The sequence below is a fragment of the Barbus barbus genome (genome assembly GCF_936440315.1).
Source record: "Barbus barbus genome assembly, chromosome: 13".
Taxonomy (NCBI): domain Eukaryota; kingdom Metazoa; phylum Chordata; class Actinopteri; order Cypriniformes; family Cyprinidae; genus Barbus; species Barbus barbus.
Window position 1 is genome coordinate 7,565,899 of NC_136741.1, and position 12,555 is coordinate 7,578,453.

The 12,555-nt window shown below is 35.9% G+C and overlaps 1 protein-coding gene across 2 annotated transcripts in view; it reads right to left on the reverse strand.

Moving 5' to 3' along the window:
* The window catches only part of LOC306879473 (dedicator of cytokinesis protein 9-like), a 113,447-nt gene that overhangs the window by 59,079 nt on the left and 41,813 nt on the right, over positions 1-12,555 (reverse strand). For both annotated transcript variants that reach the window (XM_079432447.1, XM_079432448.1), the window contains exons 2-3: positions 8,742-8,858; positions 2,206-2,295 (exon numbers count right to left, since the gene is read on the reverse strand). In XM_079432447.1, coding sequence (XP_079288573.1) covers positions 2,206-2,295; positions 8,742-8,858 — 207 coding nt within the window. The remainder of the gene's footprint in view (positions 1-2,205; positions 2,296-8,741; positions 8,859-12,555) is intronic.

Here is a 12,555-nt window from a genome sequence, read left to right on the forward strand (position 1 = left end):
ACTTGCATTGGTTAGTGGAAAGGTCTGCCAAAATAAGAAAGTTTTACATCAATAATATATAAATTTTATATTAAATTGTTTACTTTGAATTGATAGCTTATTGAACTTGGGCTCACTTATGATTAATTTTGAGTTTATGGAATTTATTTTGTTTTGTTTGTAGAAAACACTGACCAATTTTAATTAAATTGATACAACTGTTTTGAGTAAATTCAAAAAAGTCCTGAAGCTAGTTGCTAAGTTTTGCGTTTTCTCAACTTCTGAGTGTATTTCAATGTAGGATGTTTTTGCCCATGTTACAGCTTGTTAGGCAAATCTGAGGTCTCATTTACGTCCACAATACAAAGTGTAAGGGAGGGTCTGTTTAATACTCAGACTAACCCTAAATATGAATAACAGTCATAGTGACACTTGACTAAACATTTGTTATTTTGAAGTTATTGTTTTCTTCCCGATATTAAAACAAAAAGCTTTTGGACAACTAAACCGCCAAAACCAGCAACACTGATGACTTATGACATTATAAGAAAATAAAAGAAAATAAATAACAGCTAGCAACTCATCTTGTTTGCCTTCCCTTGTGAATCAGATTTAATTACAACTCTTTTGAAACAAAATGACATTGGCTCTGGAGTAAGAGCATGATAAATGTTTACTCAATGATTCAATCGCACATATTTTATGTCAGGCAAAGTTGTTTCCAAGAAGTTGTTTGTAAGTTTAACAGAACAATCCTTCAGAATGCATGTTGTTCTGGGGTGTACAGCAAAGTGTGCACATGACTAACGTTCCAGGCAGATGTTTTGATTTGTGAAAAGCTGGAAAACTGCAAGGCTCTGGCCCAGCTGTTCTTGATGATGGCATTGAGCTCTTTAGTGAGAGGAAGTATCGTTTTACGGTCTCTGTTGATGACGCCCAATGCCCGAGATATCCACACAACCCTAGCCTGACTGAGACCTCACACACACGTACGGTTTATTCTAATGCATTTGCACATAATAGAATTATTGAAGATGTAGCATAAATGTGGAACTTCTAGGAATCTGTTTTTTTCCTGTTGACAATTTCTGTTTGTTCAATTCATTGCTCAGGCTTTACTTGTATTTAAGGTCTTATTCCTTCCAATATGATCAATGATAATCTGTGGTAAAACATGTATTTTGTATTTTAAGTTGGTTCATTGCGGAAAGCATTCATCTTGAAATATTACTAACAATATACATTTTAATCTTATTTTATAAAAATAAGTAAAGATTTCATGGCAAAAAAGACAAGTGTATCACATCCTGAAGGTGAACATTTCTGAAAGAGATGTTAAAGAGGCTTTCCTGTAGCTCAAATAGTAGAGCATGGCGCTAGCAACGCCAAGGTCATGGGTTCGATTCCCGGGGAAAGCAAGAGCTGATAAAATGTAAAAACAAACTTCAATGCAATGTAAGACGCTTTGGATAAAAGAGTCTGCTAAATGCATAAATGTAAATGTAAAATATTTAATTAAATTGTAGCGTTTGTGAATTCACAATTATGCTTAAAAGAGATGATATGGCCACTTAGAGGCCTTAGAAAGTTGCGTATCAAATATGATAATACAGGCTTTATTGGGTTATATTGATATTATTCATGAGTCATATTCTTATAAGAACCAACACATCCCATTTTAATGTAAATAATGCTTAATATTAGGCTTAGATTGCATTTGTTTGCAAAATTCAGTGCTATTTGCCTAACACAATTGACTTTGCACTATAGGCAAAATGTTTGTGTGCATTATCTGATCTAACAGCAGTAATTCATCAAGTGATGATCAAATGCCTGAGAAGAGAACCGTAACCAGGCATACATCCAGACACGTGTTCAAGTGCATTTTTAAGAGATGATTCAGGTGCCTGGACTGCAGTGATTGGGTCATGCAGTACAGTCTCAGTAAAGTGTGCCATATTGTGGTATTCCACTGTATCCTCTCAGATCCAACATTTAAATTGTGGAATGCAAATACTGTAGCAGCATGCAAATAGTATTAGACTAGGCACCAAAATTATTGGGTGGGTTTGCAATCCGATTTGCATAATTCCTTTAATGAAACGTATGCTAACTCAATATACCATGTACAAATAAACAACGTTATCAATGAAAGCAATTCATTAATAATTCACACTCTTTTCCATCTGATCCATGAGTGTATGTTATATGTATATGAGGTCTTACCTCCGTCACAAGCAGGCTGCTGGCTCGCTTTTCTGCCCCATCTGGTACTGAAGAGTATAGAGTTCTGCCCTGACGCTTCAAAGTGGAGATCTACACGGATACATGGGGAAATGTTTCAGAGACGAGCACATGAACATGCATAAAAAAGATCTGTAAGTGTAAATCTTGACATTTCTTGTAGCAATAAAACAAATCATATTGGACTATGAACAAAAGAGTTTTTATTTAAATAATAGGTTACAAGGAGGATTTGGAAACATTGAAAAAAGTGAAACGACCATGTGATTTAATTAAAGTGCATTTTTGTAATAGTCTAATGGAAAATCATAGTTTACACAAAAATTAAAAAAGAAACCATTTTATTGAAATGCTATTTTGGCTTGACCCCAGAGTGTTGATGTGCAGAACACATACTGGCTAGCTCTACTGACTGCAGAAATGATTGTGTTTTATTTCTTGTATTTTTTAAAGTACATAAATCAAAATATGATGCATATTTTAAAAAAAAAAAAATCACAATAAACAAAAGCATTTCGAAGTTATATTTATTTTTAGTTGGTATATTAATTCTGTAGGCAACTAATGGAAATTCTACTTCCATATTACAGCTAATTTAGTTTTTCTTAAAGGGTTAGTTTACCCCAAAATGAAAATTATCCAGTTATTTACTCACCCTCAAGCCATCCTAGGTGTATATGACTTTCTTCTTTCAGACGAATCCAATCGGAGTAATATTCAAAACTGTCCTGGCTCTTCTAAGCTCTATCATTACAGTCAGCGGGTGTTTCTATTACACAGTCCAAAACACGTAACAAAGTGCGCAAATTCATCAAAAACCGTACCTCACATGGCTTCGGGGGGTGAATAAAGGCCTCTTGTTGCGAATCCATGCTGGAGGATTTCGATATAAGTCAAGAGGAGACTGTTTTTCCTTTGGTAAAGTAAGGAAACTTTGCTTCCTTTGCTCCTATAATCAAGCGTTGGTTTTTGCGAGACTCATGCGCAAGCACTGCGCGAAAGGCAGTCTCTCGTGAACGAGAGATAGCGGAAGTTACACAAAACTGTTTATATCGTTTTAAATATGGATTTTATTTTACAAAAACACAGCGATTCGCTACAGGAGGCCTTTATTCACCCCCCGGTGCCGTGTGAGGCACATTATTTATGGATTCGCGCACTTTATTTTTTGTGTTTTGGACTGTGCAACAGAAACACCCGTTGACTATGATAGAGCTTAGAAGAGCCAGGACAATTTTGAATATTACTCCGATTGGATTCCTCTGAAAGAAGAAAGTAATATACACCTACACTGAAAAAAAAAAAACGATTCGTTGTCTGAACAACCATTACTTATAAAAGTAAATATATTAAACACAAAAAAACGTAGTATTTATAACTTTTCATTGTCTACTTAACATCAGTGTTGGGAGTAAGCCGTTACAAAAGTAATGCATTACAGTAACGGATTACTTTTTGCTGTAACGCAGTAGTGTAAGGCATTACTAATAAATTTTCAGTTATATTTTACTCGGTACATGTTAAGTAACACTTGCATTACAACACATTTTTAGCCCAATTTTTTTATTTAATTAAATTTTTTTTATTTAATGTCCCTAAGGCCGGGCTTCGGGCCAATATTCACATCATAGTTCAGACGCGGGCCGGTCCTCGAGCCTGTTTTAGGCTTCTCCTTATAATTATATTTTAGACATCCATCAATTATTTAAAAAAAAAAATGGCTGCGCTGGTGGAAATAGCATGAGTCCGTGCTGCCGGGACTGTGAAGAGCGGCTCGATGGTGTTTAGTGTCCCGCAGCAGCAGCGAGCCGTCAGCGCAGCTGAAGAGTTCTGCTTCAAATACACGCAATAAAGCTTGCAGCCCCAGCAAAAGTAATTACCATGAATGTGTCCGGGGGAAATAGTAAGGATTAGCCATCTCCTCGTTAGACGCGCCTTTAGAGAGAAGTGCATCTTCACGGATAACGATTGTATTAAATAGTTTTTGTTTTCGTTTTTATTTATTTTGTTAAGTAGTAATTTAAAGCTTTCTATAGATATATTTATTATGTCTGTGAGGCATGTATTCGCTGACTTTCGGTTCATTTTTGTGAAGCGCTCCTGTTCAAGATAAAAGCACAACGTTTTGTTGATATTGTGAGTGCACACGAATAAAAGTAGACCCTTTACAGTTCAGAATGATGTATTACTCTTACCTTTATGATCAAAAATTATGGCGGAAGTTGTTTCCATTGAAAAAAAATTGCAATTGATTGCGCTGGTGCCTCAATGTCCTGCGCTTTAGCTTCCACTCTCCGCACAAACTACTGGATACAGCACACATTTATCTAGGTTTAACGTTTAAACATTGTTATATGCTTGAACTGTTTTAGTATATCTATAGATTTTATTTTAGGCAAGTCATGATGATTTGAGAAGGCTTAATTGATCAAACATAAGCTATGATCAGCCTGTAAACTTATTTAATGAACAAAAAATGCTCCAAACGTTTTTTTTCTAAATGATCTTAATAAAAAGCCAGAACGAAATATAAACACTTTGCCATTAGGGCAGGGCTCTAATACATTTTGTCATTTTAGAATGTTCTACTTCTGTAGATATTTTGGTGAAAGTAACTCAAAAATAATACAGGAGTCATGTAACGCATTACAATTTTGAGACAGTAATATAGTAATATTGTAAGGTAAGGAATTACTTTTAAATAACAGTAACAAGTAAAATGGCAATGTTTTTCTATATTTAAATTTACATTTTCTCATACATATGTGCAATGTTTAGTGCAAAATGAAAATTCAATTATATTTACATTTGCTATTTCCTACACAAGTTTTAATATGCAAATTAAAAACATTTTAACGTTTTATTAGTTGCAAAATGAAAATGTATTGCCCAAATTGATTAGATATGTTTAGCATGTCCAAGCAAAAACTGCTGCAAAAATCATTTCAATGCTGTTTTTCTAAATGCATTTAGACTTACGGCAAGGACACTTGGGATTGCATTTTCATCATAATACCGCGTGATAATTGTAGCAAAATGCAGTGAGAATTTCAGAATGCATTCCAAGCCAAAGGTGCAACAAAATGGAGATTTAAATGTCTTTTATTTTTCTTAAATGCTTTGAGACTTGCACTTAAGACGTTTCAATTGCATTTTTATCGCATACCCTGCGATAATGTATTTTAAGTCAGTGTGGATTTTAAAATGCATTCAAACGCGATCACGCCCCTGACAAACGATAGTAGGCTATTGAACTCATTATAATCAATCGGTGGTGCTGTTTAAAACTGTTGCGTCCGGTGTAAACATCATGGTGTAAGGTGGCAAATAGGTAAATAACTGTAGAATTGTACTGTCTGTTTGATCTCGTTCATCAATCGGAGTGTAAACAGTGAGAGATCTTTGCGTGATCACCACGGAATGCATTTTCAAATCCACATTGACTTAAACTAGATTATTGCGGAGTATTTAAAGAAAATGCAATTGAAACGTCTTAAGTGTAATTGTCAGTGCATTTAAGAAAAATAAAAGACATTTAAATCACAATTTTGCTGTACAATGTTAGTCTGCAAACGTCTGATCGCAGTCTAGTTTTATTCTTAGGATGTTTGTTGCATGTTCCAAAAGTAAATGTTGGAAAAATGTAAATCCTTTAAGAAGTGTTGCAAAAGGGGAAAAATCAAGGAAGTGACCTGTTGGAAGTGAACTTCCATTTGTCGATTGTCACATTTTGTTGTACATTTCACGATGTGTGGTTTCAGGCTTCACCGTTGCTTTGCAGCCTGTCAAAAAATAAACTTAAATGCTTTATTTTGTGATTTGCGTGTTTAATTTCTATAAGTTAATGAATGTACTGGAGCAGTGCAGTAAGCAGACCAAAAGCTGAAGATCTAAAATAAGTTAAAATGTTAAGTTCAACTCAATTAATTTTTTATATAAATGAGCTTAAATGTTAAGTAAACACAACTTGCAATTACTTAGTAGATTCTATAGTATTACATATTTTTTTAAGTAAAGAATGTTGAGTGAACTCAAATATTTAAGTTCAAATAACAAAGATTATCTTGTTTATTTTAAGTAAAATTGTTCCAAGTGTGATGCAAAAATGGTGCATATATATTTTAAGTAAATCCAACACATCATTTTTACCAGTGTAGGATGCCTTGAGGGTGAGTAAAACATGGACTAATTTTCATTTTTGGGTGAACTAAAGTCGTGACGTGTTGTCAAGTATGGTGACCCATACTTGAAATTGGTGCTCTGCGTTTAACCCATCCAAGTGCACACACACAGCAGTGAGTAGTGAACAAATGCACACACACACACACACACACACACACACACACACCGTGAACACACACCCGGAGCAGTGGGCAGCCATGCTGCAGCGCCCCGGGGAGCAGTTGGGGGTTCGGTGCCTTGCTCAAGGGCACCTCAGTCGTGGTATTGAGGGTGGAGAGAGCGCTGGACATTCACTCCCCCCACCTACAATTCCTGCCGGCCCGAGACTCGAACCCGCAACCTTTCGATTACGAGTCCGACTCTCTAACCATTAGGCCACGACTTCCCCCAACTAACCCTTTAATGGTTAAATTAAACTATAAAAATCCACAGAAGTGTTATATTGACCTACATTAAGTAACATGCTGGCTTATCTCTAAAGAATATTTTAAGTATGGCCTTTATAAAAGTCAATATTTTTTTACTTTAGTATTTTTGTGTTTGGGAAAATAAATACTTTTGATTAATATTAATAAAAAAAAAGTAAGGTTTGAAACTGAACCAAACTAAGTATGTGTGTCTTTATTTTTAAGTTGGTCCAAAGTATCATTTTTTCCCCCAGTGTAGTGAGGACATGGATTGATTTAATATAACTAGCATATACAGGGTCTTGTCTCTGGTTCTATCACTATACAGAGTCTCAGATGTGCCTTTCTAGGACACGTCGTCTCACTCTGCATTCATACTACTGCACACATGTGAATGTCTCTGTGCTATGGAGCCTGAGGCCTGATGTGAAACCAACATTGAACATGAAGCTAAATTGTCCATTGCTGTACAGCCCTGGGTTTTACATGAAGCGCTATGCTGATTTTAACCAGCTTGTGTGCTTGTAAAATAAGCAATTGCTCGTAAATAAGCAAACTATGCATTGAAAATAATCTTGGTGAACTCATCCCTAACCATTCTGAGGCATTATGCTCTGAAGTCAGTTTACTAGCCTTGACTGTACTGGGCATGGCTTTATACACTGCTGAAGCATTGTATTAGAGCCTGAGTATGTGTGTGTGTGTTCTATTTGTAAATCTACTTATTTATTTATTTACTTATTTCTTATTCTACTTACAGGTGTATCTTTTTTATCTAAAATACGTTACAATAATTTATACTTATTGTGTAATGTATAAAATACAATACTTAACATTTAGTTTTGGTTGTAATGGTCACCAAAAAGAAAATGCTGAATAAACATAATAAAGTATGTCTTAATAAAATGCGAAAAATGCTGAGATGTTTGTCTGAGTGTTAGATTTAGGCTTTAGGTAGAATGTGACCATACCTATATACACATAAATGGCGTGCCAGTCTTCATAATACTATTAAGACTAACAAGATTTTTGATTTGAGATTGAGAAACATACTTAACATTTACATTTTTACAATTAGATTTAGAATTTCTAATTAGATTTAGGTTTAATTTCCTAACACTAATCCTAAAATTGAATTGTTTGGTTTCAGATAACTGGGCTGTTGCTTGCAGAACACAGTTATGTTTCTGTTCCTCATAAACCAAGGCTCATAACAACGATCTCTCGCATGCACACCCATTTCTAAAGGAAAACAATTAGATGGTTCCATTCAGAAAAGCAGCTTGAGAAATCCCCTGAGACAATGTTAATGTAATGTTATTTGCGGGTTGTATAATGGTTGTGCTGGAAAAGCAGGCCCTCGTGAACACTGAAAGAACAGTGATGTATGACTAGTGAGCCAAAGTAGGACGCAAACTCAAGACACACCACAGAGAGACTGTGAAAACTAACATCTGCACAGGTTACTCAGCTCTCAGAATCATGCTGAAAGATAACATTTCAGAGGAAATCGCAGCATGAATTCAGATAAGAGAACAAAAAATACTGACAGGACTGAAAGTGTACATGTGCTTCTAGCAGAGAAAAGTAGCCTGCAAAATACATTTACATTTATCTGACGCTTTTATCCAAAGCGACTTACAATTGCTGTATATGTCAGAGGTCGCACGCCTCTGGAGCAACTAGGGGGTTAAGTGTCTTGCTCAGGGACACATTGGTGTCTCACAGTGGATTCGAACCCGGGTCTCTCACACCAAAGGCATGTGTCTTATCCACTGCGCCATCACCACCCACTACATCATAATGTGATGTGATGTGATCTACACCCACACACCACCCACTACATCATAAAATAATGAAGGACTGGATATTGAGGGGAGAGCAGATGGTCTGAGAGCTGGATGTGTACAGATAAACAGACGTTCTTACCTGAAAGTCATCAATAGGAAACTGCAGCATGTCTCTGAGGACATCACTTAGTATTTGCGTTTTCCTCTGGACAAGTACGCTCTCATAATCCAACGGCTCGATCACTTTTGGTTTAACCTGGAGACAAACACACACAAGTTTAACAGGAATAAACCAGATGAACAAATCAAATGATCAAGACAACAAAATTAAATCAGGAACCAAATTATCCATTAATGACCATCATTTAAAAAGTCTTATGGAAGGGCTGTAACATTTGTAACATTTGTTAAGTGACTGCAGATCGTCAGGGAAATCTGTTGTGTCTGTCAGTCAGGACATTAAAGGGATAGTTCACCCAAAAATCATTTACTCACCCTCAAGTAGTTCCAAACCTCTATGAATTTCTTTGTTCTGTAAAACACAAAGGAAGATATATTGAAGAAAGTTTGTCACCAGGCTGTTTTGGGGCACCATTGACTTCCATAGTAGAAAAAAAAAATACTATGGAAGTCAATAGTGCCCCAGAACTGCTCTGTTTCCCACATTCTTCAGAATATCTTCCTTTGTGTTCAGCAGAACAAAGACATTCATACAGGTTTGGAACTACTTGAGGGTGAGTAAATGATGACAGAGTTTAAATTTTTGGGTGAACTATCCCTTTAAGGGATTCATTTACTAAAATAAAAATATATATGTTTATATATTGGATTAAACTCCAAACCCAGAGATTAGTCTTTAGCTGCATCCAAAATCTCATAATGTCTAGTGGATACTATGGTTCAAACTTATACTGTGACTGTTAAAAAACAGTCTGTGTATATAGTTTGAATATGAGTAGAATGAAAGAAATTCGGAAATTCACGTTGTCACATTTATGTGACCCACTAAGCGTCAGTTGCTTTGACAGATATTGACAATATCAAAGTGTTCATAAATTGTGTACTTCACAATCTCACCGGAAGTAGAAAGTCATCTGGGTACTTTTCTCCTACTGTTTTATGAATACTTTAGGTTCAAACATACTACTTATCTCACATGTTTTTCGTCTACTATATACTGTATAAGTAAGCATATTTAGAGGCAGGGTTTGTCTTCTCATTTCAGAAGTAAGTTGAGAACAATTCATTTCAAAAGTCAGAAAGTTGAGAACAAGCCATTTTTTTCTCTAGGGACAGGGAAAACATTGGAGATCTAAATGTTATAGTATCAATTCAACGAACAATGAACTTTGGTATCTCAAAGGATCAAGGAAATAATATCATCCCTTTAAGGCATTCTATTTGTCAGGTAAACTCCTCTGCATTATCTTTAGCATATAATCGTTTAATCCAATACTGAAATAATGTGGTACAAAATTTCAAAATACAATATATTCAATGATGTGAGAACATCAACAGTAACCAAAGTTAAACACAAATGTCTTTGTACCCAGATACTCAGTTCTGTTTGTTAGTGAGTGAGAGAGAAGTGAAGGCATAAGAGAGTTGTGAATGAGTATTGTGTTGAACTGTACCAGGCAGTTCACACACTGCTTCCCATAACCCACACTATGATTGGCTATGGTCAGCAGCAACAAGCCTACATCATCCAATAAAGACAGGCGAATAGGTCTCTGTTACAATGTCCATTGTGACATCATTGCTTTATGGGGACATACAGCACTGAGGGGCAGGCCTCAGGCACTAACTGGCTAACATATAATGGAAAAGAGCCTCTGGGGAGAAATATTTCCTGTCCAACACGCACACACAAACACACACTTTCATAAAGCTGTTTGCCACAACCATCTCTGAAATGTGTTCAGACAATCAAGTGAGCACATATTAAACACAACATGCCTTTGATTAACAATATGTCTGTGTAAACACATTTAATATTGGGATGTCAATCTCTTCCTTAATATATTAGTGTGCAAACAATGAGCTGAAAAAATGATGAAATGTGCCAGTACACATTTAAATGACAGTCAGAATGAGAAAAAACTGTAAAAATGACAATGCAATCATAAGCTGTTCTTGTGATATCTCAGTTATTTCTCCTACTGAGCAATCTAATGAAATTTCCTTTAGACTCAAGTTTCAAAAAAGACAACGTCACAAACTGTACTCTGATTTATCTGGATCTACAAGGACCATTTCACCTGAAAATTAAATGAATAAAAACCTGAGTCAGGCCATTGAAGATGCAGATGAGTTTGTTTCTTCAGCATAACAGATTTGGAGAAATTTAGCATTAATGGATCCTCTGCAGTGAATGGGTGCCATCAGAATGAAAGTTCAAACAGCTAATAAAGATATCACATTATTTGTTTTAAACTGTTTTGAACTGTGTTTGCATGTAAATGGTGTTTGATCTGTATTTCTCTCCTGATTCTTTCATATTTTAGCCTGAAGCAATATTTTGATTGTAAAAACATCCCACAAACAGGCATCTTTTCACTTTACAATAAATGAATTGGACTGGAGTGGTGTAAATTACCTCTGGATTATTGTGATGTTTTTATCAGTTGCTTGAACTCTCATTCTGACGGCACCCATTCACTGCAGAGGATCCAGTGGTGAGCATGTAATGCTAAATTTCTTCAAATTTGTCCAATGAAGTTACAAACTCATCTACATCGAGGATGCCCTGAGTTTAAATGTTCATCAAATTAAAATTTTTGGGTGAACTACTCCTTTAATGTGTGTAGTTAGAAGTTAGAGTTTTCAGTTTGAACTGACATTTCTCATTGAATTCATCCAAGACAAATTGAAAATCTGACCTATTCCGCTTCAAATTTAATACCACTTGTACTATTACTGCATGTTAGCAACTCTTAGGTGAAACTATTTTTTATTTTTATATTTATTTTATTTTAAGAGACAATATTAAAAGTAGTGTAACAGAGATCTCCATTACGTCTTTATAAAAATCCTGTTGGGTTTAAACCAATGTGTTTGTGTGGAGAATTTCTTGGCCATAATCCACTTATTGCGTGCGTTGACGGGGACTCCCTGCTGAGGAATGCGCTCTAGTACTACACTGTTACGTTTACAGTGTTACATTCACATTTCTTGCGTAAATTCACATGTAGCACATTATAGAAGCCCATTAATAAACATCACATATGGATTTATCAGGTCTGTTTTACAACTCAGTCCACTCATCATCTCTAATTAGATGAACATTCCTCAGACACTTGAATTTAACAATAATATCTGTTCTAAACATAGATGCATCAGCCTACAAAATTCAAAAATTAAATAAACCATGTGCTCTGTGACTTGTCATATCTCCTTCATTCAGAAGTGGTTTAGTCTTACACTTTGCATGGATTTTAAAAAAGAATCAATATTCTGGCAACACAAGCAGCCAACGTGCCAGCCTGAATGCCAGCCGCTAGACTGAACCGCAATTCCCACAGGTCACTCAACATAGCCAACAAAAACACCTCCTAATGAATACAATATGAGACTAATTAGGCACAGTCATTTAAACACTCGCACACACATATATGCACACACACACATACGTATGTGCAGCATTTGGAAGAAGCTGATGCTTCTTTTTGAAGAACATCCTGACAAACTTCTGGCACACTCATTTGCACACACACATGTGTTTATGTGTGCAGGACTGCAGAAATGTGTTGTGTCAAATGTCAAGCTGGAACTGCAAAGGAAGAGGAGGGGAAAGGGAATATCATTAAACTGTCTCTCTCCCTTCGGGCCGAGGGAGGATCTTAAGGAAGGAGCAGACGGCCCTCGCTGTTTAACTGGGCTGTAAATCCTTGTACTCTTGCTCTGATTTGCCACAGATACATGCACACTATACACACACAGACAAACACACA